The 25894-nt window shown below is 39.7% G+C and overlaps 2 protein-coding genes across 3 annotated transcripts in view; one reads left to right on the plus strand and one right to left on the minus strand.

The window, feature by feature from the left end:
• tp53bp2a (tumor protein p53 binding protein, 2a) overlaps positions 1-2816 on the minus strand; it is a 29450-nt gene extending 26634 nt beyond the window's left edge. For both annotated transcript variants that reach the window (XM_069658585.1, XM_069658584.1), the window contains exons 1-2: positions 2749-2816; positions 2296-2453 (exon numbers count right to left, since the gene is read on the minus strand). In XM_069658585.1, coding sequence (XP_069514686.1) covers positions 2296-2322 — 27 coding nt within the window. In that variant the 5' untranslated portion in view covers positions 2323-2453; positions 2749-2816. The remainder of the gene's footprint in view (positions 1-2295; positions 2454-2748) is intronic.
• A 1452-nt stretch (positions 2817-4268) lies between these two features.
• On the plus strand, positions 4269-18735 carry LOC138588401 (exportin-5). The gene is made up of 32 exons (XM_069658503.1): positions 4269-4382; positions 4927-5048; positions 5140-5212; positions 5332-5469; positions 5756-5938; positions 6066-6092; positions 6207-6392; positions 6980-7056; positions 7320-7410; positions 7818-7901; positions 8016-8141; positions 8227-8317; positions 8407-8535; positions 8823-8959; positions 9943-10098; positions 10452-10493; positions 10589-10678; positions 10800-10999; positions 11095-11197; positions 11316-11497; positions 11763-11863; positions 11948-12044; positions 12141-12277; positions 12432-12529; positions 12640-12686; positions 12908-13014; positions 14125-14184; positions 14281-14375; positions 14463-14570; positions 16040-16177; positions 16471-16635; positions 16897-18735. The coding sequence occupies exons 1-32, from the start codon at positions 4281-4283 to the stop codon at positions 17041-17043; spliced, it is 3639 nt and encodes a 1212-aa protein (XP_069514604.1). The 5' UTR covers positions 4269-4280; the 3' UTR covers positions 17044-18735.
• The last annotated feature ends 7159 nt before the right edge of the window (positions 18736-25894 follow it).

Consider the following 25894-nt stretch of genomic DNA (forward strand, 5'->3'; position numbering starts at 1 on the left):
ATTGCAGGCAAGGCACAAAAAGTTTATCTGCTTGAAAATCTACACAGCAAGCAACTTGTGTCATGGGAGAGGAATGAGGAAGTGATGTGGGATTGGTGCCTGCAATATTTGAAATCCAAAATAAGGTAGAATCTTTTGCTTTCTGTTCTTATATTTTTCTGTAGTAGTCTATGAACATAATTAATCTTGACAAACAGTACACCAACATTAAATATGGAATAACAAATCAGCAGAGAACTCAAGCCTTAATGTTGCATTAATAAGCGTCTACAGAACAATGACCCATTTAGACATACCAGTAAATCAGGCGTAAATTAGTTATACCATGCTATGGTTCAATAAAGAGCGAGCATCCCTTATCAGGCTGCTGCCACAGCACAGGCACACACACAATGTGCTCTCCACAACACGCTGTTAAAGGGACCCTACAGCTCATTGTGTTCAGGAAACAGTGACCCCCTATTTACCATCCCAGCCAGCAATTACGACATACATTCTCACTACCCCCGAGCCCCTGGCCCGTACGAGCAGGGTCATGGTCTATGGGTGTAATTCATAAGACAATACATCGCATCAGGCATGGGCATACAGAGGCCATTTTGTGTTTATCAGGCGAACACCAGAAGGTGTATCTCACTCAAACACAACAAAACACACACACCAACATATTCTCGGTTGACAGGATTGGCAAAAAGGTGGCAATAAAAAAGCTCTCATGTGGCTTATAGAGAAAGAGATCTTTTGTGTTTAAATCGGTGTCCACAAGAAAGGAGCATGGTGATAACAAATGGCTGTGTGTCAGTAGCAGACTGAGGTCATGCACCAGACAGGAGTCATCTAAATACGACTGTCTCCACAGCTAAGATGATTAATTCACTGATCAAACTGTGTAAGCACAGCAGGTCAGAGACAGGTAACACTAGTAGAACCTGAACATACTTCTACAGAGGATTACACTGGATTTTCCATTAGTTAACATAGTATACCTGTGTGTTGCACAGCTTGTGACTAAACTGATTTATTCAAAAAAGTTAAAAAAAAAAAAGGTCTAGAATTAACCAGAGAGGCTGAGGTAAAAACACTGAATACTACAGTACATTCAGATAATGACAATCTTTTACTCCATTAACTCAAAAGTTTGGCCACTAGTGCTGATATTGCATAGTTTCAAAACAGTTGTATTATGACGGGATTTAACATATCAGCGGAAAATTAACAGGCAACTTTTTTCGATAACAAATTAATCATTTAGGTCATTAACCAACCCACAGTGCCCCAGAGCTTAAAAAACATGAGGAATTTGATGCTTTTCTCTGTCTAGTCCAACAAAATAAGCGATATAAAAGTCACCTTGAGCGCTGAGAAATTGTGAAAGATACCTAAGTGTAACATCTTGCGTGGTTATTAGTTAGTTGCAGCTCTATCTGCCATGACATTCTCAGGTAAATAAATTGTAGACTTACGCATTTTGACTGGGTTTAAACGCTTACTAGTTACAAATCCCGCCATCACTTCTGTGACCTTTGTTCCTTTTATTACTAGCAAGTGGAAAAAGCCACAACAGAGAACTAAACCCACATTAATTTTAAAAAAAAAACTATTAGAGTTTGTGAAGAAGGTTTTTTCTCTTCAGGGAGCACATGCACACAGACCACAGTTCGCAGCCCTCTCTACCCACATTGAAGAACTGCTGAGAGATAGAGGCTTACACTGCAGCAAAAACAATGAACCTCTGATGACGATGATGATGGGTAATGACATGGCAGGAGTCCAGAGTTGGGGTTTGCGTAGTAGTGTAAGACATGACAGATGCCCTCTGCTTGATGTGTGTTCTTAGTGGGATGGATGTTAATATACAACCAAAGCATACGACTTAATAGACTGAAAGAATAAATGCAACCACTACCATCAGACAAATTATCTTATCAGGTGAATGTCTACTGTCCCAAAATCTGACAAGGGATTCTGACGCATAGGGACTTTGCTTTTAACATAGTGTATCCGCAGAATAATATCCCCCAAAGCAAATAAATGACGTAACTTATAACCACATGTACTGATCACACACATTAACAGCTGTCACAGATAATAAACTTCATAACAGAGGCTCGTGTTTCCACAGTGCTGGCCCAAAGTAGCAACCGCATCCACTTGCCACGTCAATTTAAATGTCCAGCAGGTAATATATAGTAGTAACATTGCGGGGTAGTGCGGTGATACAATGTCGAAAACAGAAATATCATACTGTAGGATAACGTTGAAACTTGTAGATAAGTGAATAGAATGAAAACTCACCGGCATCATTTTAGCTTCGTACCGCATTTAGCTAACCAACACAGCATGAATCCCCACTGGCAGTTTCGACGAAAGCTGCGGGACTGGCGATCACTTTAATCCCAGAGCCTTAAACCCGCGATGGGCAAGGCTACTTTCTCCTGTCTGGGGGTCCCGTTCTGCATTAAAAACACAGCACATCGTTCTTTTATAAAATTCAAAAACAAAATGACCGAAAATAAAATACACTTATGTTAATTGTATGCCGTGTAGTCGACCTGTTGCAACAAATAACAAGGCCTTCCCGACAAAAGTTTCCGTTGTAGTTTTGTGTGCACCGTTTAGAACTTTCAAACGTCTCTTTGTGAGCGCGAGGCACACATAAAAAAACATCACGTTTTGTGAGTACGCTACAGGCAAAACAAATAATATATCTATAAGGTAATTATTTTGTATTTTCTATGTTTTTCTTACCCTTAGACGCGTAGGTAACCAGCCCGAAACCCCGTTGACTGACAGCGTTGCTCGATAGCTCGCAGCCTATCCCAGAGTGACGTATCGGGAGGAAACTCATTCCAATTTGGAATTCAAGCCCCGCCCCGTCTGAAACAGAAAACACCCCCAACGGCTAGTCCCGTGACGGTGTAAATCATGATTCTGTACACTTATTTTACACACTCATTGGAAATAAAAACTTAAACTTATGACAACTAAAGTCTCCTCCAGTTCCACACAATTTACTTGAACAATAAGATTCTTAGCAGCAAAAAGTAGGGATCAACTTGAGTCGATCCGAGGAAAGGAAGACGTCTCACTCTGCTCGTATTTGACAGGTTGAAAGCTAAACCTGAAGTGGGTGGGGTTATGAGGTTTTGCATGCAAAGCTTCAAAGGTTTCCAATTACAGATTCATTTATGACTACACTAGTGATGGAAGAAGCACTTTTATCCTTCTATTTGGAGTTAATCAAGTTATCATCTTTTTACCAATTCCTTGGGTTTTTTAAATATTATTGCTACTCTTACTAGAAGCACTTTTTTTCTAATATAAAAGAATAAGAGGAAGGAAGAGTCCTGAATTTAAAATTGTGCTCAAGTGAGAATAAAAAAGTAGGATCAAAATATGTTTCGCCAAAAGTAAAAGCACTCAAAAGGAAAATTACCTATTGTACAGAATGGTACATTTCAGAATAATGTATATAATACCAGTGGATTATAATAATTAATGGCTTCATGTGTAAGCATCACAGATGTTGCTGCTGGTAAAGTTTGGCTAATTCAAACACTCCACACACTAATGGGTAGCTTAAACTATTAATATTTAAATGTATTTGTTCATGTTTATATTATATATTTATATTGATAATAATACTCTGCAAAGTGACTGAAACTAGAGTTGCAAAATAAATTACGTGGAGTAAAATGTACTAATGTGTTGCTCATAACGGAGACATTAGGACATGCTAATTTGAATATGATATCTAGAGACTAAAATAAGTAAATAAACCAATAAATTGTGAGACAATTGAGGAGCTGTAAGGTGAGGGGTTGGTTACTGGTCACTTTACTCCACTGTTATGAAAAGTGATCAGAAAAAAGAGCCAAAAGGAAATACTGGAAATAAATTAATTTACCTGAAATTGTATTTAAATAAGGAAATTAAGGGAATAACAATGGATAAGTACAGTTATTATCATTAAAGAATATATAAATATAAATATTCACATCATCTAATCTCACTATGGGGCTTTATATACCTCAACAAATTCTCAGACTTCACTCAATAGTGAGCTTTCTTTCAATATATAGACGATCGTTTAAAAATGGCGATTCAACTACAACTCCCAGAAATCCCTTTCAACGGCGAGCCGGAGGTTCAAACACTCAGGCAGCACATTTTGTGCACGTTGGTATCTCCCTGAGCGTACGTAGCTCACTGTTGTGCAGGTGTTTTGCATAAGGGAGCCCCTCACTTTCGCTTTAGTTTGTCAGACGCTACCTGAAGTCATGGCTGACCAGGTGGCTGCCATGTGTGAGCAGCTTATCAAAGCTGTGAATGCGATGATGGATGCAGAAACAAGCCAAATTTACCGACTGGAGGCCCTGAAGGTAGCATCGTTATTCGTTACGAGCTAGCTGCCCGCTAGCTGTGCTTGTCATTTATTGGAGCTGTTATTAAAGTAGAATTAAGTGCCTGCCTGGCTGTATAAAAAGTTAGTTTTTAGCATAAACATCATTGCTACTACAGTTTGTTTCAGTTGGGTTATGCCGTTATTGCTGTTATGATGGCCAGATGCTTGTAAGCTAGTCGGTGTGCCATGATTATTTCCACACCACCACATCCACTGTCGGCTCCTGTTCATTCATTCATCGAAATGCTAACATCTGGTTTAATATATATATAGTCCTATTGAGATAAATGAAAGGCACAGCTCGATTTATAAATGTGATTTAACGTGAAGTTGTTAGGGGAACGCTGCACCTAGCTCGCATGGCTACTTAGTGTGTTAGCTTTTTGCTTTTTAAGTATTTAATGGCATGTTGCTAAGGCAGCTGTTACAATGGCTTCAAGACACTAACGACATACATTTTTAGACTCGTGTAATTTAGTTAATAATTTCTGTTAAAGAACACGCTTTGTTTTTATCAACAGTTTTGTGAAGAGTTTAAAGAGACAAGCTCCTTCTGTGTCCCATGTGGCTTACAATTAGCCGACAAAGCCCAGCCAGCTGTGGTCAGACACTTTGGTTTGCAAATTCTGGAGCACGTCATAAAGTGAGTGTAATATAATTATCAGAAATAAAGTATAGCAAATTTGTTTTACAATAAAAGATGCATATTAAAACAGAGCTTTGTTTTGTTGCAGGTTCAGATGGAACAACATGCAACAACAAGAGAAAGTCCAATTGAAGGAGTGTGCCATGCAGCTGTTATCAAATGTAAGTGTTATTGTAATAGACTTTTAACAACATAACCATCTTTCTTATGCTTCCAATAAAAGCATCTATTACTGTCAATGTTGTAGACACTAATCTGATACCTATTTTGGGCCTACCAGGGTACTCATTCTATCCTGGAGGAGGTGAGCCACATCAAAGATGTCCTGTCACGAATCACAGTGGAAATGATAAAGAGAGAATGGCCCCAGCACTGGCCAGATATGCTGAAAGAGATGGAGGCTCTCACTAGCCAAGGGGTGAGTAACTTATATAATACAGGAAACGGTCTGTGACTGCATATCAGTCTTTTCCTTTATTTGCCTCCATGCAGTTTGAATACTATTATATAATACCTGTCATGCAAATATAGCACAAGATAAAGATGAGTCTTTTTCACGTGAGGTAACTTGTCACCTTTTGTACATATTGTCATGTTTTAATTCTTGACAGAAAAATCAGCCCTTGAGTCCTGCTGTTTTGGATTTTTTGAAGTCAAATGTGACAAAATAAAGTCCAAGTAAAATTCACTTTTGCGATTTACAGGAGGCACAGACGGAGTTGGTGATGTTGATCCTTTTGAGGCTGGCGGAGGACGTGATCACCTTCCAGACACTACCCACCCAGCGACGCCGAGACATCCAGCAGACACTCACTCAAAACATGGAAAGCATCTTCAGGTTCATGATGGCCATTCTGCAAGTTAATGTAAAGGACTACCGTAAACTGGTCAGTGGGGGTTTATCTTTAATCTGTACAAATTACTCAATATTATTATGGTTTTAATGAATGGATTACATTAAATTTAACCAAAAGGGCTATAAGATTTGTCTGATTTGTGTTTTTTTTAATGCAGAAAGGGTTGCCTGGACATGAACTACAGGTGAGAAAACATTGTATCTCTGCTCTTAAATAAACCTCTTACAAACTTGGATTCCTTTGATATCTTCTGTGTCACTCACTTCTCCCCTTTTCCCCTTCACTTTTCTGCGCGCAGGCCAGGGCACACTGTCGGGTCGCTGTTGCTACCCTGAACACGCTTGCGGGCTACATAGACTGGGTGTCTCTGGTGCACATTACCTACGGAAACTGTCATCTGCTGGAGATGTTGTGTTTGCTGCTGAGTGAACCAGAGCTTCAGCTGGAGGCGGCTGAGTGTCTGCTCATCGCTATCAGCAGGAAGGCAAGTTGCAGGGAGAAAAAAAGGGCTGAAAGGATGCTGTTAAGCCACAGTGCTTGCCCTGATAGCTGTTAAGAGATTATACTTTCAGTCCTTTCTTTATCTGTCACTACTATATGATATCTTAAAAACCTCTCACAAGATTTGTGTTGAATTTATTTGACAATTAGGTTTGGAAAGAAGTTTTGCAGATTCAGAGCAATAGCGCCACCATGTGGCTTATATAATGCAGTTTTTTAGCTCATAACTCTGAGGGTTCTTTTTCTTTTAATTTCTTAATAATCCTGCCTATTTTGCATTTTCCCCCTCTTCATTAAGACTACTACAAATCCATCCATGATATCAAAAGTTGATACCCTGAATGTATCATCCAGGTGCAGTTTTTTAAAATTGAAATGACTAATTTAAAGTATTATGCAGCTTGCTTAAGCCCCCGGTTTGCTTCTACTTGGACCTCTTCATCTATAATTGTACAAATGTAGATTAGGTGAGTCATGCTGCAGAAGGCTCAGTAGCTTAGAAAGCTAGTTAATATTTGCACGACATTAACATTAGTAAGCCATTTTTAATCAATTGTGCTGTTGCTACAGGGCAAGCTGGAGGACAGAAAGCCATTCATGCTGCTGTTTGATGATGTGGCCATCCATTACATCCTTTCTGCAGCCCAGTGAGTACAACTGTAAATCCCTCATTACAGGCTTCAACCAGCCATTGTCAATGTTACTGAATGGCTTCTTGTCTGAATGGTTACAGGTCCGCAGATGGGCTGGCAATATGTAAGAAATCCCCTGAATCACAGTAAGTAGTGCGGCAGCTCTTGCTTGAAGATGACTGCGGAGTATGCATGGTTGTAAAGCAGTCATAAACTATTGCTTGAGGTTAATTCAGACTGGCTGTGACTTACAGTTCTGTGTACATTTACCTCTTTAGAGCAGTGGAGGTGGTGGAGCGCAGTTACATCTTCCTGAAGAGGCTGTGTCAGGTCCTGTGTGCTCTGGGAAGCCAGCTCTGCTCATTAGTGGTGAGTTTATCCTTATCTGACCCTAAAATTAGCTCATGCTTGCATGTATCTGGGCTTGTTCAACACATAAAAACACGTTATGTACAGCTAACTGTAACTTAAAGGTTCAATAAGTAGGATTTTTCCTTGCATTTTGTCAACGAGACAAACTGGGCCCCTCCTCCTGGGCTCTTCATCACCAGAAGCTCACTCTCACTGTTTTGTGAAAACACACCCTCCCCGCCGAGCTAACGCCGACACCTACCCGGTGTGAGGCACTTACCTGTCCAACAGAAAGAAGGCCAACTCTGCATTGCTCTTTCGCCATGTTCGCCGGCCTATGAAAATCCTACTTATTATACCTTTTAACAGCTTTGATCTCTTTTGTTTACGATTGATCAGTGGGAAATATGATTTTCTCCACACAGGGTTCAGACGTAGAGGTGGAAGCACCTGCAAATCTCAGCAAGTACACGGAGGCCTTTTTAGCCTTCACTACACATTCCAGTCAGGTGAGATAATGTTGTGCTTTACCTCTACTGTAAATCCTTTTTATTAAAGACTGAATCAGTTGAATTGGGATCATCCAGCTCTATTGGTGACTTTTCTCCCCCTTTTTTCTGCAGTTTTTAAAGTCCTCAACTCTAGCTACTTGGGGCTCTTTGTTCAGACACGAGACTCTGTCTAAGGACGCGGTTGTTGTGGAGATGGCAGTCAAATACCTCAGAGCGTCTATGACCAACCTTGTCAAGGTGAGACGGTGATGTCAGTGCAATCATTACATGGGTACATTGAACCAGAACAGGTTGTTACTAATGTTTCTAACTTTTCCTGCAGACTGGTTTTCCATCTAGAGATGATCACCCAAGTTGCGTGTATTCCCGCGTGGACTTTGACAGCGATGAAGACTTCAACTCATTCTTCAACTGTAAGTATTCTGATCTTGACTTCCCATCAGATGGCCGCTATTCTTCTCATCCCTCATTGTTTTTCATGGTGTATGTTCTTACTCAACAGCTTTCCGAGCGCAGCAGGGAGAGGTGGTGAGGAGCGCGTGTCGCATTGTTCCTCTGGAGGCTTTCCAGATTGCAGCAGAATGGTTACAGTATCAAATCACCAGTCCTATTGATACTGGGGATACCACATGTAAGTGTTTGTCCTCATTCTTGACATGGCATCAAAGAAGAGAAATGATAACTTGTTTGAGATGTGTTATGGTTCTCTGGTGGGATTTTTCTGCTCATTTGTGGAAGATTTGATTAATTAAACACATAAAATATGCAGCATATGGAACTAATTCAGGCTTGGAAAGAGTCCCAATTGGTTAGATTTCTATATTGGAGCAAACACCGCAGCCCAGGATATAAATGCATGAGGAAAATATGTTTTTGAACTTGTCTGACCATCATATTTAAGGACTTTAATTCACTAAGTGTTCAATTTACTTTCATCAGCTAAGACAGCTGAAGGCCTGTGCTCCCTCCTGTCTCCATCTGTGGTCCAGTGGGACGCAATGACAGTCTTCATGGAGTGTATGGTCACACAGATCTTCAAAAGTCTGGAGGAGGAGGTAACAGGAACAAATCAAAGTAACTGAGATGCAACTGCATGAGGACAAATATTGTTACATATAATGGTGTGAAGTGGGGATGCACGATATTATCAGCACTTTATCTGTATCTGCAGAATATGGCTTGAAAAGGACATCATTTTTCTGCCGATATTTTCCGCCAATAAAACAAGCTTTAATTCTGCCTATAAGCTCGATGATTCCCTAAAAAAAAAGAAAAGAATAAATAAATATGGCATTTTGTACATAAGCTAAGTTGAAGAAGTTTTCTTATATTGCAAAGTGAATGTGTACATTTTAAAAAGCACTGCATCTGCCAGTGGGCCACAACTATAAAGCCGCTTTCCCACTGGTCAAAAAACCCACTAACACCTGGCTTTTTTGCTTAATGTGAACAGTTATAATCTGCATTCAGACCCGGGCCAAATGACTCTGCAGTAGACCTGGGTAATTATCGCCTCGGCTCTGATTGGCATTGATGGGAACACAAAACCCGGGTTGACACGCTAATCTCCTACCCCTTTCCAACGCGATGCTATGCTCTGTCGGAAACTTCTTTGACTCCTTATCATCTCAGCTACAAATTCCACCCGTCTGCGTACGAGCAGCGCTCGAACAATGTTCCAATTTGATAAACAGACTGAATGAGTAATGGCTACAATAAAGACCTAACCACCGCAACATCTTCACTGTTTACTAACCCTGTCTCCGTCAATCAGCATCTATAAGTAGGTCTTCCCGGGTCTAAAAAACTAAACTAAATTTAGGTGGGAAAGGGTTATACGAGGAGGCATGATATCAGTTCCACTACAGGGGAGACTTGATGTTCTCTGCAATTAGGTGGAAAAAAAACATCTGCCTGATATATCGGTATCGAAATCGGCAAAATGGGTTGGAAAATATCGGCATATCGGCAAAAAATCCAATATTGTGCGTCCCTAGTGTGAAGTTTTACCCCTTTTCTTCTGCCTCTTGCTGTTTAGAAGTTGCCCATCGATCAGAGCATGGAGCTGCTGCAGGCTGTGCTGAACTACGACACTAAAGACCCGCTCATCTTGTCCTGTGTGCTCTCCCACGTCTCTGCCCTCTTTCCATTTGTCATACGAAGAACGCACTTCCTGCCACAGGTCCTCTACAAGGTCAGCTGAGTCGTCTTTTGTTTCTACATATTATCCATCAACCATGCATATTTAATGGTTAATGTTTAATGGTTAATGGTTAGATATGATTATTTGGGTAATTGTGGACTTGAAGATATTTAACATTGTGATTATGGTTAAATCATAAGGAACTGTCCAAGATACGTCGTGATAGTACTTTACTTGTTGGCAAGTTCACTTTTTCTGTGTTTTTCAAATAGAAAATTCCCTTTAAAGTTCCCCATGTCTCATAATTTGCTCATTCTATGTTGCTTTGTCTGCGTTTCTGTTAGTAACTAGTGTCTATTTTTCATTAACATTGACATTACAGCACTGTTATCTTGTCTCTTCAGCTGTTTAAAGCCATCACTTTTGAGATTGGTCCTGATAATAAGGTAAGTTGCCTTCACATCATCAAATCTCATGCGTAACCTAATTTTTCATGTACAAAAACAAAAAATGTATCCCCTAATCGACTTCTTCTCCTCAGGCACCTCGGACCCGAGCTGTGAAGAACGTGAGGAGACACGCCTGTTCTTCAATCATCAAAATTTGCCGGGATTACCCTCAGATTGTCTTGGTAAATGTCGTGTTTAAACTAAAACTTACATTATACACTGCACATCATTCCTCTGTGCACAAAATGTGTACCTGCTGATGAATAGGCGTGAGTAAACAGTTGTTTGTTTTGTTCCCTCCAGCCTTGTTTTGAAATGTTTTACAATCACGTGAAGAAGCTGTTCACCGGCGACGCAGGGCTGAGTCACTTGGAGAGATGTTCGCTGATGGAGGCTCTGGTGCTCATCAGTAACCAGTTCAAAGACTTTGCAAAGCAGAAGGCTTTTCTAGATGAGCTGATGGCCTCAGTGGTTGCAGACTGGACCTCAGAAGAGATGAGACAGTGCGTTTTAAAATCTGTCTTTTCCTTCAAATTGTACATTTTGGCGATTGATGTTATGATGGATAATTAACTGTTATCTCCTCTTTGTGTGTCAGTGTGTTGGGGAACCCTACCGTGTTCCTGGCCTATGTTGGAGCTGATCAGGTGGTCAGTGATCAAAGTAGAGATCCAGACACAGCAGGCTTAAATAGGGGGCGGGTAAGTGTGTACGTGTAAACTGAGGGTTGGAAAAAAAGCAGCTAGAATGACTTAAAGCTGCTTTAACAGTTTCACAATTATTAAGCCATTCAACAATTGTCTTTTGACCTTCCTCTAGATTAGCTTCTGTTTGCATGCCATGCTGGCGGTGGTGAAAAAGGCATGCTGGCCTGCTGACCTGGAGGAAGCCAAGGCTGGTGGCTTTGTGGTGGGCTACACCCCAGCTGGAGCTCCCATCTACAGAAACCCCTGCACTGCCCAGTTTCTTGTTCTGCTGCCCAACCTGCTGGCTCTAATCAGGTGCGACCGCTGTGGGTTTACACTGTACCTGGCATTACTCCTTTTTATACCAAAATGTTGGTAACCTGATGAACAATGGGGCATGTGTCAGCAAACACATTACATTTAAAGACCTTTTTTTATACAGACAGTGGTCTGACCTTGATTTTTAGGTGGCACACATGCGTGGGTTCTTGGTGTAAAAGGATTACCAGTGTGTCTTCATAAAAATTCCTACTATTTTACTGTTCTGTGACCTGTCTCTTTTCTTTACTCCTCTCTGCAGGATTCACAACAGTCTTTTCCTGCCGGAGAACATGGCCCGTCTCAGTGAGACCTTCACCAGGGCCCATGATTTGATGGATGCAGAGAAAAATGTGGTTCTTGGTAAGCGGATCCTCTGATGCTTTCCGACCGCTGTGAGACCTGAAAATCCTGTCGCTGAACCTTCTCAATACTTCCTTTCTCCAGGTCTCTCTCAGCATATTTTGGATATTTATGATGCTCCTGTGTACAGAAGCAACCTGGAGCGCATGCAGGGATTTTTCACCACATTGTATGACAACTGGTGAGAGAGATGTTGCTGCAGTTTGCAAGTGTTTATACATGAGACGCCTTTGCAAATTAAGTTCAACCTCCTCCTCTGCTCTCTTTGCCTCTGTAGCTTCCACGTCCTGAGAAATGCAGGTCTGTCCCTGCAGCAGGAGTTCTACACAATCGAGAGGTTGGCTGAGGAAGTCGCCGGCTCTGCTTTCGTCTCCCTTGATCACGTGCCTGACCACAGACTTCGCCCTATGATTCATATCCTTCTTTTGCTTTTGCTTAACCTGATTTACTTGATTAAGTTTTTCCTGTTGCCACGTATTAGTCAGTGGTTTAGTGACACACTCTTAGACGGATACTACTCTTAATCTACTGCTTTATGTTAGCATTCTGCTTCCTTAACTAGTGGTACGTGTCTTTCTGAGGCAGCTGGTGCTATCATGTCCTCAGGAGTACTTCAACAGTCTACTCCTCCCCCTTCTGGGTCCTTTGTTCGCCTACATGCTGCAGGTCAGGATCTCCACAGTCCCCACTCTGTAACACTCATAATGACCTCACCATTACACGCACTTTACTCACTCCGTCAAGTCTCACAGCCCTGCTTCTGTTTCCTTATACAGAGACTCAACGTCAAATGGCAAGTCATCAACCAGAGGACCTCGATCACGTGAGTTGGATTGGACTGCTGATCATTTAGTGCATGTCATCCCCCACTCTCTCCTCCCTACATTTCCTGTCTCTCTTCAGCGGTCCTATAAATAAAGAAGAAAAAAAAGAAGAAGAAAAGCACAACTAACAGCTTTTCTTCAATAAGTCTTTAAAGGGCTTTAAATACTATACTATATATCTTTGATGGCTCATCCTGTTGTAACCTGTTTTGTTTTTTAGTGGCGAAGATGAGGAGGAGGTGGTGTGTCATGACAGCCAGGTGACGCAGGAGATGTTGGAAGAGCAGATGGTGCGCCTGCTAACCAGGGAGGTGCTGGATCTCCTCAGTAAGTTTCCAAAACTGTTCCTAGTTTTATTTCAATACAAGTTTAAAGAACAGTTGTTGTGTAGCATTTAGATAGTTGAGTTATAGTCTGTCAAAATATGTGTGCATTTAAAATGTGTTCCCTGAAATGATCACACAAGTTGGTATAAACAGAATATTTTGAGAAAAGGGTTTGACAGTGATACAAACTTTGCTTTTGTCGGCCTTTTGTGGTGAGACAGAATCAAATATTTATTGCAAAAGTGAGTTGTTTGTTGTGCGAAGATGCTGCAGTTGTTTTATGAAATTAGTATAAAGTCTAAATTGTCTGAGTTCACTGGAAATCACAGCATCAAGTGAAGCCCAGTGCATTTTAATGTATCCAAGACGTATCAGGGACACCATAAGCAGTCATCCCCATGGCTGGGCCTGTCTGCTTTTAAACTGCAGTGTACCAAGGACAGGCTGAACAACACGTTTTCAGATTGGCAGTTTTGAGACGTCACAAACCTAAGGAGCCAATCCCGTTAATGGACGGGGTGACGCTACGCATATCATTATGTGCAACCTATGGCAACCACTTTGACGATGCGTGAACCAGCTGTAACCGTCATCGTAATTTTTGCAAACTCACTACTGACTACTAACTTTAATGTTACTACTACTGATTACTACAATTCAGGCTAGTGTTTTGTTTTGTTTTCGCAACGGAGGGGGCGGTTGGAAATGTGCATAGTGGGCGGGGCTATGCAGACTGGGGAATTTTTAATGAGTGAGAAAGAGGAGATGCCTTGAGAGGTAATTAAATGTATTTTGCAGAAAAAACATATCGGACACAATTTATTATTTCAAGCAGAGCATTTTATATGTCTTAAAATATGACTGGAGCTGCTCTTTTATACTGATAGTGCTCTTTAGCCACGTGGTAGAGTTGTGTTTCTGCCAGCTGTACAAGCTCTGAACAGTTTCAGAAATGTAGCCGCTGTTGAGAAGGTACTTTAAAAATCGGGTGTTGGTTTTTCAGGATAGAGCACACAACTACCTGATCAGCATTTACTATCAAACTGAGGGTAAACTGGAGGCTTGATTTATTGTTGGGCTGTAATAATTTCTCTTCTTCCTTCTCTTCTAGCTGTGAGCTGTATTTCCAGGAAAGTGCCTGAACCAGCAGCAAATAAGGAGGAAGGAGATGGTAGGAGTCAAATAAAAAGATAAATCAATAGAATGACTTTGTTTGTTTTTAATCTAATAAGTGTCTCATCGTTTTGCTTGAAAGGTGCTCTCATAGAGGACGACATGATGATGGATTCAGTGCAGATGGTGTCTCCGGCTCAGCCCACAGAGGAGCTGACAGAGCTGGGGAAATGCCTGTTGAAACACGAGGTCAGCCCGAGACACGTCACGTAACATTAAGGACAAAACCGAAGTCAGCTTTGTTTAAGCTCAGTGTTTCTCCCTCTCTTGGCCCAGAACATCTACATGAACCTGTTGACCCTCTCCTTCACCTCCCTGTCGTGGAAGGACACCACTAACTGTCACCGCACTGCTTCCATGGTCTGCTGGACCCTCCTGCAACAGGTAGGTAGCACACTCAACACAACAGATGTTCAATGTATTCTGTTTCATCCTTTTATGTCACACCTTTCTTTCAAAAGAAAAGACTGAAATTATTATTCTTTTTTTAATTGTCCATATATCCTCTAAATGGACAAAAACCATCAGAGCAGTCGTCTCCTCTCTGAGAACGTTCTGATTTCTGGAAACCTGCCTCTGTGACTCGAGTCACCACGGCCATTTGTCCGTTCTGAAAACGTAAATCTTTAAATATCTGCTTTTTAAATTGGAATCAATAATTTCCTGTAACAGCTCCGCATGTAGGTGGTGGTAAATGTGACTTAAACTAGAGTAAATAGTGCATTTATATAGGACTTTATTCAGCTGCATTGTTGCACATGGATATTTCAAAGAGGTAATGAAAGTCTATGGCACATTTGTTCAGGTTTATTTATAGTAAGTGTAAATAGTAACTAGACTTTAGGTGCCTATCACCAGTTTTCTTTATGTTTTGCATGAATCCCAAGTTGTTGTTATGCACGTTCATAATCTAATGCACTTAAAAACTTGACTTCTCTTATCTTTCTTCTTTTTCTAATGTATTTGTATCCCTGAAGAATGTTGATTTAATGCAGTCCCTTCAGTTGCGGAGTTGCGATTCAACTAATTCGCACAAATTCAGCTAATCGCCACAACTTATTCGAGACCTTGTAAACCTTGTTTTGGCTAATCTTTTGACCTCAGAATACAGAGTCTTTATGAAGACTCTATACAGTGAATTCATAATAACAAATCCAACACTCAATGTCTTCTTGTGATTATTTATCCATGTTGAAAACTGTTAGCCGTTCACTTTCCCACTTCCTCGTGCCTTCAACTTTCCACCAACCAGAGGCTCTGTTTGAAATGTGAGTCAGTGTTGATCGGCTTAAATGTAATAAATAATGTGTAGATTGTATGTAGATTGTGCATATGGATAGCATTGGAATAGGCATGCGCATTACAAAAGTATTATAACATGAAAATTTCCTTTTAGATTCATTCTATTTTTTCACATTTCTTTCACATTATTTGGCATCTTGACACAGAAATTATCCAGAAGTGATGTCAGAAGACAAACAGCTCACTCAGCCAGTAGATGGCTTTTATTGGAGCGTTGTCCCGGTCACTGACAGTGGATGTGTAACGTGTTGCGCACAAAAAAATCCTCAAAATGTTACGACTTTTTAACAAATCTGCTGTGAAATCAGGCATCTTAGGCCGTAATAATCACAGAGAAAGCATGCGAAATCCTGGAGGGACTGTTTATGAGACTGAAACAATACCAATATAAGAGGGAAAGATCTTACAGATTACAGCATGTTGGCAGATCAAGTTTGTGAGCTGGAATCCCCCTTTTCTATGTGGACTTTGAACTGATATGACCATTGAAATAATTTCAATATTCATCATATTGATGAAGTTTTTCTCCCACACACTCTCTGTCCCTTTAGGTGGTAGGGGGTAATCTTCTTCCTGAGGCGGTCACGTGGTTCTACACCAGTGTTCTTAGGGGCCTTCAGGTTCATGGGCAGCACGAGGTCTGCAACTTGGCCCTCTGTCAACTGGCCTTGCTCATCTACGACAACCTGGTGAGGCTGATTGCAATGATCTAAACCATATGTGCTATTTTTGTCTGGTAAATTTTCGCTCTTTATGTCTTAGAGAAGTCCCCGAGGAATACTGTCATGATTAATTTCATTATCTATCAGTCTGTGCAAATAATTCTTGGGCAATTGTTTTGCCATTTTGTTATGAATTTAGTGAAAATACCAACTTCTTCAAGTAGGATCAAGTATTAAGTCCTTACGTTTACAAGAAACTTGTAAATGATTTCTCTTTAATCTCCTTCTTGTTCATCCGTCTGTCTGTCCATCTATCTTAGCGGCCTCGCTACATTGAACTGAGAACAGTGATGACCCAGATCCCAAACATCAGTGTGGAGGCTCTGGACCAGTACGATCACAGGCTCGTGGACCCCAGTGCTCAGAAGGTCGGACAGAAGAAGAGGAAAGACCAGTTCAAGAAGCTCATTGCAGGAACTGTTGGGGTAATGCCACATTTATCCACTAGAGAGCAGCACTTCTCTATTGTATCTCATCTCACTGTAGGCAGCTCAGCAGAAGTGACCAGAGACACACTGGCCTAATAATGCAAGTCATTACTCAGCAGTGTGATTCTGGCTGTGCTGTAAATCTTCTGTGCTCTGCAGAAAACAATTGTGCAGCAGCTCTACACGCCTGTGCAATCTAATGAAATGCGTTCTGGTGGATGTTGGACAGCTCTGTTTAAACCTCTCTTCTCTCAACAGAAAGCTCTGTGCCAGCAGTTCAGGAAGGAGGTTCATATCCGGAACCTTCCATCGCTCTTTAAGAAGTCGAAGACGGACAAGGATGTAGCGGAAAGTGAAGCATTGGGCCTGGCAGCTCTCTTCTCCCCGGAGACTAACGCAGTGTAGGAACACACAGTGGGTCTAATGGACTTCATACTGACTGAAGACGTGATAGCCAGACCTGAGAGGGATGTGTACAACGGGGTTACCCTGCATTACCATCCTCCAGCAGGGGCAGTGTGGTGCTACCGAACATAACTGTCAACACTCGCTGTTATCCTTTTTTTTTTTTAACCCTCACAGCACTACTCAGACACATAAGTCTGTCTATTAGTCAGTTTTACAGGCAAGTATATCACTTTCAAATCCCATTACAAACTTCTTCATTTCATCGTGCATACGAATAAAAGCGATATATGAGCTATGGAGTATTTCTGCCTACAGAATGATCTGCTTCTGTATTCGATTGTGTTCAGAGACAATCTAATAACAACAGACTAATCATTGATATTTGCTGTGCAGCACTACCTTGAAATTGAACAAGTATGCATTCCTTCCTTACAAACTTTTAATTAAATGGGCAATGTTTTTCCTGTTGCCCAACATCTTGCACTCCCAGCATGACTAAGGAACACAGGAATCAAACTCTAGGCACGCTATGGTTTGTATTAAACATAGAAATATGCATCTACTGATATCCAAACAAGCAAAGCCTTTAAAGGCAAAAGCGTTTGTGGAGGCCTTTTGTACTTATGTCTTTATTAATCTCCGAGGTTAGTGTTGGCAGATATGTTGTGTGACCACGGTGCTGCTGTCGGGGCTGATACATCCCAGCTCAAAAAGAGAATGAAAAAAAACAATGGACTAATCCTGGTGCACTTTTCTCTATTTACCATAATTTCCTTTGACTGGACAAGCTTGAATGCATTTCTGATTCTGAAGGACGTGATGATGGTACCTCAGGTGTGACGTTCCCTGTGACGGGGTGAAGATATTTTAAGGAATATTCTACAAAGGAAAAGAGCAACCGGGTTATGATTATTGTAGATCAAAATATGGACTACAGCTTTTTACTTTTCAGTTATTATACAGTATTTGGTTGAGACAGATGTCTTGCATTTTGCTAGTTCTGCATATCAACATACACGGCCCAAGTGCTGTTTTGAATTGCTTATTTAATGGAGATCACATATCGTACTACATACTAAACATTTGGTGCCAAAACATCGTAGACTTTGTTTGATAAATGTGTCAGAGAGGCAAACCTAATAAAAAACAGTATACGTTTAATGAAGCTTATGTACCGATGGACTCACAAACTAATGTGTAGCTTAATCCAAGTTTTTCTGTTTTCTAGCTGTTCAGTTTGTGATGCTGTTCTGTTCTTTGCGTGTTCTGTTTTTTTTGTGTTCGTACTGGTGTCTCCAGCAGTGAGAAAAGCTGACCCAGCACTACATTCCTTCATTGTCCAAGGAATTGTTTTTAAACGTTATTTGTTGGATGTATTTTGCTCACATGGAGCTGTCATGTAGAGACTCACAATGTGTTGTGTAGATTCTAAATAAATGGCAGTTATTTTGGCTTGGAGTCAGCTCGGTGTAAATGCATACAGAAAGGTCTGCAGTTCACGTTTTAGTAAAAAATACAACATGTTTAGATCACACTTGCCAAAGAACAGGAACAATTATTAAACTACCAGTGAATTCATTTCTCTGTCTTTGTATTGATTGTTTGTTCCACATGTGGCCATTTAGAAAACTTGCTTGTTCAACACTAAACGACTGTAAAAAGGAAGAAAATAGTATTTTAAAAAGTGCAGTGTGGTTTCTATTTTGTTGTTTTTAAATAAACATTGATTCATTTCAATCTGTTTGAAATTATGTCTTGATTTTCTATTTAGAATTTGTTTTAATTAAAGTTAAAAAAAAAAATGTTTGGTAATTTTTTTTGTTCATTTTGACATTGGGACATAGGTGTGAATATTAGTTTGGGTGAAATCAAAACTGAAAGGAGACGACCACAACTTGGAAAATAATTTCTGAGACATGTATTATATCATGTCAGTGAATTGTACCCTGTAAGAATTTTGTTTTTTTCCCTCCCTTATTTTAATGTCTGCTTCTCAATTAATGTGTGCATAAAGACAATGATAGATCTGCAGACCTGTGCAGCCTTAAATTGCGTACATTACCTAAAAGTAATTTCAGCTTTTAGGGCCACATTTCAGATGTGATCCTGTTTCTTGCCAAGTACATTTAAAGCGAAAAAACTGTTTACTCTGTTTGTCTCTTAAATTTCTATTGTCTCTATAAAAGGTCCACTCTACCTCAACCTCTTATTTCAGAATTTATTATTTGTTATTGTGAAAGCAAAAAGACATAAAAATGATAAACAGGGATGCATGATATTGGAATCTTTGCTGATATCCTGATATTTCCCAACCCTTTTTGCCGATTGCCGATTTTGATACTGATATATTAGGCCCATGTTTTTTTCCCACCTCATTACAGAGATCAAGTCTCCCCTGTTGTGAATTTGATGTTATGCCTACTCTTATTGTTTTGGCCCACTGGCAGATGCAGATATAGTGTAATACAGTGCTTTTTAAAATGTACACATTCACCGGGCAATATAAGACAACTACTTAAACTTAAGTTATGTACAAAATGCCATAATTATTTTGATGTAACATTTTCTTTCAAATAGAACTAATATTTGCCAAGCTTATTTAGGGAATCATCGAGCATTTAGGCATAATTAAAGCGTTGTTTTATTGGCAGAAAAAGTACCTATCTGCTGATGCCAAGATTTCATTTTCAAGCCTTAATCTGCAGATACAGATAACGTGCCGATAATATCATGTATCCCTAATGATAAATGTTCTTAGGAAGTTAAGGTTATTTGTTGTGTTTTTGCATCAAATTGCTCTATTCTGCTGCTTATTTAAATGTTATTTTGCCACACATTGGTGATAAGGCTTTAAAAATGTCCTTAAACCTTAATTTTATCATCTAAATGGATTTCTTAGGGGGTAGGCCCATATGACATGAAATAAAACTGAATTTGTGAACGAGGGTTAGGTTTTAAAAGCATACTAGAGAAAGCAGTTTTGCTGAGTCAGTTCATACTCCGAGTCGGTAGGGGGCAGTAATAAGCTTTTTGCCAACCGTCTTGATGATCTGTAGAAGCGCAGTGAAGAAGAACTCTGTCTGACCATGGCTACGCAACGATTTATGGTGGTACATAGTATGAAATGAGTGTTGTTATTAAAAGATATAATGCAGATTAATACATTAATCCATGTTGGTTTTATATATGTGCTCAGAAGGCAGTTGTTTGTGTCTCGAAGTGTTTAACATCACACAACTAACGTCCTCAAATGTTTGAATGTTGGTGAGTATACGCCGGTATGTTAGCCGTGACGTTAGCCAACAGGAGCTTCGCCAACAGGGTTGATCCTTAAAGAGGTAACGCTACATTTGTATTTCGGTACAGTTATGTACTGCAGTTCCCTGTAACTGTGTACGTACTTTAAGTCAAGTTCTGGTGATTCTTAATTCAAATTTTTTAAGCATTTTATGTTATTTTATACTTCTACTCAACCCAATCCCATTATGAACTATTGTAGCGTTTATTGATACTTCCCTGCATTTACTTCACAGCTATAATCACTAGATGACTATAATCACTTTTTATGTTTTACATAATATACCTAGTTGTAAAAATATGATGCATTGTTGAAGATTAAGCTATCTCAAAGCACATAGAGTACTTAAAATTAGCTCCTGCAACATTAAAATAATGCTAACATGTTGCATCCATAATAATACTGCAATAACAGACAGTTCTTATACTTTAAGGTTTACACCCTTAATACATTCTAATTGGTACTTCTAATTGGATTGGGGGGATTATGCGTGTGGTATTTTTACATTTACTTGTATGATTGATCTGAATACACCACTGCTCTTAGGAAAATAACCGTCTGTACTGTTTATTTAAAACCCTGACATTCCCCTAAAATGTAGTTGACTTCAAAGTGAAATAAAACTATTTGTCTTTAAATATCAGTATGGTATCCAGTATGTTCTGCTTGTTTCTGAGAAAATAATTGAAGCCGAATCGTGGATAGTAAAATAGTAAGCTTAAGAGTATTTTTAAACAACAGCAATACTACATACATTTGAGAAGCCTAACCTGCAGTGTGTATCAATGAATGCCTGTAAGTATATACTTTACATCTTTGGAAACTACTTTTATCAAGAATTTCAAACTTGAACAATGCAGGGAAAAGGATGATTAAAAAACCTTAAAAAATTGCAAGACTATCTTAATAGAATATTTACATGCTGATATATACATTGAAAAAGTTAGTTTACCTGCTGTTATCTAAAAGTCAAATACATCGTTAATCCATTGGTCATTAGACAGAAAATTATTCTGCAGCCATTTTTAATAATCATATATTTTTTTAAATAGCACAATTTGTTGCCTTTCTTCGTCATATGACACTACAGTGAATATCTTTATTGGACTGTTGGGCAAAGAAAAAATAAAGACATTGTAAGATACCACCCTTGGCTCTGGGTTATGATTGAAGTCTTTCAGTATTCTAATAATTAATTGGATAATTGAGAAAATCATGGCTTGATTACTCACTAATGAAAATGATAATAACTAGTGGCAGACTCACTGTAAATATTACTCCTGTCCATAATGGCTGTGAAGAAATCCTTTTGTAGCACACAAAACAAAAAAACAAAACCCTGCACCCACCTCCAGTATGCTCTCTCCCACCCACACTACACAGTGTTTCAGGATTCTGGATAACTAATGCTTTCATGTTCAACAAAGGAATGTATTTTGTGTTATCTGTCTTTTACTAGGAAAGCATCTCTAAATTCAAATCCAGAAAAGAACTCTGAAATGGTTCCTTTCCAATAATCCTTGTTTCCCCCCCATGTCTCCTCGGGCTCGTTGCCCATCCAGCAGCACCGTGCTCCTCCTCATTTGCCCTTCACTGCTCCCTGGCTGCAAGATCCTCTCATCAATGTGACACTGCAGTGACTAAGAATTCACAACTGCCATTGAAAATCTGTTATTTCAGTGTAAACCTGGAAGTAATTGGAAAGTGTGAGGATTCAGAAGCGTTTAAATACACCTGACTTTGCGTCGTGTAAATTCACAAAGACATGTTTAAGACTCTGTGCTTAATCTAGGTCGGCAATCAAATTTAAGCAATTTTTGAAATTGACCAACCGAGCTCCTTTGTACCAAAGGTCAGATTTCCTTGAGTTGTATCCCTTTCATTTAAGCATGCATTCAGGTGACACTCAGGTGGACTTGGTCGACTTCAAGTGGCTCAACTTGCAACAAGGTTTTGCCTGGTAAAATATGACTGTACCTCACATTTCCAGCAGATCATTGATTACTACTGTAGGCAGTAGCATTTTGATTGTGGGAAACTTGTTAAAACTAAGTGATAGTCTCATTAGTTAAATTGTTATTCCAAACAAAGAGTGGCTTTCTCAGCAGCAAGTCATGGTGAGATTAAAGGTTTCTAAGGGGACGGAGCATATAATCTAAAACAAACTGGATCAAAATCCCAAACACAATCAGGCAAGTAAAAGTGATCACAGATCTACAATTGGTTAAATGCAGAATATGAGACTCCAATCTGTAAAAATTCAGCATAAGACGGCTGTGTTGTAAAAGCCTCTAAGAAAGAGTTGCGGTTTCTAAACCTCTTCTCAGGAGGACAAGCAAGGCCAAGCACTCAGGGCGGCCGAAGAAATACCAGTATTTCACAGTGGGTGACTGGAAAAAGAACTATTTACTGAATCCAAGTTTGTGATTTACAGTGAAGGGAGACAAACAGGAACACACCTCAAAGTTTTGACGAAAGACCGAGAGGCCTCGACTGTCACAGACACACAGACACCTGACCTCAGCCACGCTGGACATTTATGGGGGCACTTGAAAACTGAGAAAGCCGAGCATTCCCTGAGATCACATCTTTGGAACATTTTCAAATCATGCTGGGAAAACACGGTTCATAAGGGTTTGCACCAATTTTTGGAGTCCTTTCCAGCTCCACTGCACGCTGTCATTAAAGGTGGACGAACTGAATCCTAAGGTATTGCGAAATTCATGTACCTTTTTTAAAGATTCAACTTTCACTCAAATCAGTATGCTGATATTTATATTTGTAATGAGATAAATTGGACAAATTCCAGATGAAACTATCTTGACTAGTGGTCTCAGTCTGTTGAACCCCAGTGTATCTACTATTATTGGCAAATCTAATAATCCTGCTAACTTTTGACCTGCTTTAATTTTAATTTAACTATTTTAATTCAACTTTATAATAAGTTGTTCATATTTTTGAGGTGATTATCTTCAAAAATCATTTCTCAAGAAATATTTAATGTTAACCTTTTTTTCTAGAGTGATTTGTGTTGTTGGAAGGGAATGAAATGCGTTGTTAGGGGCGTGGGGTGGGGGTTTAAGATAATACATTGCAGGGAAAAAAAGAAAAATCCCTGATTATAAAATGTCTCCAGCACCCTCGGACTTGTGCATTTTGTTTTCAACAACATTAAATCAGTGGACATTTTTTTTTGCAATGATCAAGGCAAAGTTTTTGACTTGAAATATATGCAAATGATTTAAAACAAAGTACAAATAACTGATTGATTGCATAATTGACTCACTTATATTTTGTATAAAGTAGACACACCTTTGGCAGCAGTTGCATGCTTTATTTGACCATCTACCTTCCAATCCCTCACGGCCTGCAGCAGAAAAGGAGCTCCTCTGCATGGAGCTGCTGCCACAGGGGAAGGTGTGCTTCTTTGAATGTCACATTTTATGCTTACACCAAATACTGCATTTCATATGACAAGCTTAAAGTCCCTTTTAGACATGGATTCAAGGCAGATTTACAGTAGTTCTCGTTCCTATTTCTATTCAGGGGATGTACATTTTTTAATACATATAATTTCCCCTGACCTATATTTTTCCGTAACCTTATTATTTTGCACATTCATTTTACTTTCTGATCTAGTTTTTGCTTGGAAATTTAGAAACCAGTAGTTGGACTGTCCAGTAATGGTGGTATTTCATTTACGTAGAATGACTTGCCAAACCTTGATTACACACACCTTAATTGGCTGATTGATAAGGTTTTTACACAGAGTGGACACTTGGGGATGTTGTTATTTATGTTTTTATAATTACATTTTAATATTAAAGTATTTTTTTGTTGATAAGTGTAGAAATTATTTTTCTAAAATACACATTTTTTGTCAGTTTTCTACTGTTGTAATTGTTTTTCTTTGACTCTTACTTATTTATATGAATTATGACTAAAATTTGAATTTGAACCTGAAATTTAGAGCAGTGAGGGAAGGTTGACCTTAATAAATATTTAAAAGCGTATATAGGTTGAAGAAGGTGTCATTTGACTAAAAGAATAGCTGTCTTTCTTTTTATAAATCATTCCCATTGTCCTACTTTTACATGCTTTTATTTTTGAATTCAATTCACCTGTTTTCCCACAGCAGCACCAGCTTCACGGCAGCCTCGCGATGCGGTTGCCGTGCAACGCAGAAGTTTCTGGTGATTTTCAGTTCGGACGCTCATATTTAAATCAACAGATAGTAAACAGGTGCGTTTGCAGCTAGCGTGTCTTAACCCAGCTTTAAAGGCGAGCACAGCCACTTTTGACGGACAAACAGGACTCTTTTAGACACAACAACTTCTGTTCAGGATGTTCGTCTGGTTTTGTCTTTTCATTTCTGCTTCGGCATGTCGCTTTTTAACCGCCGGACAAATGATGACCGGTCAGCCACAAGAAGTCGCCGTAAACAGCAGCAAAATTTTAACGGCAGCACGGTTTGCTCTGGTTGAATTCAACAGAGCCAACACAGACGACCAGTTTGACTACAAAATTGTGAACATAACGTCGGCTAAAGTTCAGGTAAAACTTCTCGAGTCACGCTCAACGTAATTATTGAACAATTAACAGGCTGTAATGACTCCTGTTGTTGTGTCATTTAGGTGGTCGCGGGAATAAACTACATCCTGGATGTGAAGCTTGGACGTACAATGTGCAAGGCTGACAGTGTGCCATGTGTTTACGACTCTGAACCCAAGGCAAGTTCAAGATTTTAGATGCTTCAACACACTCCGAGAAAAAAAATGACACATATTGTGCACCTTGCACTCTTGTTCCTGTGCATTTCATCAATGTGAAAGTTGTTACAAGTACGCACTAATTTGCAGTTTATTTCAGGAGCTTCAGTGCCACTTCATCGTTACAGAATTCCCCTGGAAAAATTGGAAACGCACACTTACTCAAAAGAAATGTCACCTAAATACTCTGACTGATATTCTGATTGTTCCTTGTGGTGATGCCAAGTAAACATTTAAAACTAATCAGTGTTATAGTGTGTTCGTCTCAAATATCAGATGGCTTATTACTTTACTCTCCACACCATTTTTATTTATCAAAACACCAGGGATCTCAGAACTGCCATGTACAGTAGGCTGAATAAGTTCACTGACCTACACTCACTCACTCTGCATTGTGTTGGGGCGAAAAATGGCATAATTATTCCAGTGAGTGACCGGGGCAGCTTTAGTGTGCCTCATCTCTCAGTGTGTGTCCTGGCAGCTGTGTAAGGCTCTGGTTGCGTGTCAAGCTTGGTCAGACACATGGCTGCTAAACGGAGACGAGGCTACACCTCTCCACACTACAATCACGGTCTCCAGAAGGGCTCTGTATGGAGGATTACAGGCATTTTCAGATTACTGCTCAGCAAGACTGAACTGTCTGCCGCTCTGACCCCCTTTTTTTTATGGAGGGAAATAGGCAGCTCACTGATAAACACGCAGCACAGGGGGGGAAATTATGTCAAATACTGTATGTATCTGATGTGTAAGCGGGTGTACTTTGTGTGTGTATATATAGATA

Source organism: Semicossyphus pulcher, unplaced genomic scaffold (assembly GCF_022749685.1).
Source record: "Semicossyphus pulcher isolate SPU_LCO1_2020_fin unplaced genomic scaffold, fSemPul1.0.p SCAF_12, whole genome shotgun sequence".
Taxonomy (NCBI): domain Eukaryota; kingdom Metazoa; phylum Chordata; class Actinopteri; order Labriformes; family Labridae; genus Semicossyphus; species Semicossyphus pulcher.

Bases quoted from the DNA above. Each gene is read 5' to 3' on its own strand.
- LOC138588401 (XM_069658503.1), top strand. From the start codon at position 4,281: ATGGCTGACCAGGTGGCTGCCATGTGTGAGCAGCTTATCAAAGCTGTG. The intron at 8,142-8,226 runs GTGAGACGGTGA...CTTTTCCTGCAG, and splicing joins CTATGACCAACCTTGTCAAG to ACTGGTTTTCCATCTAGAGA. The intron at 10,099-10,451 runs GTCAGCTGAGTC...TTGTCTCTTCAG, and splicing joins TGCCACAGGTCCTCTACAAG to CTGTTTAAAGCCATCACTTT.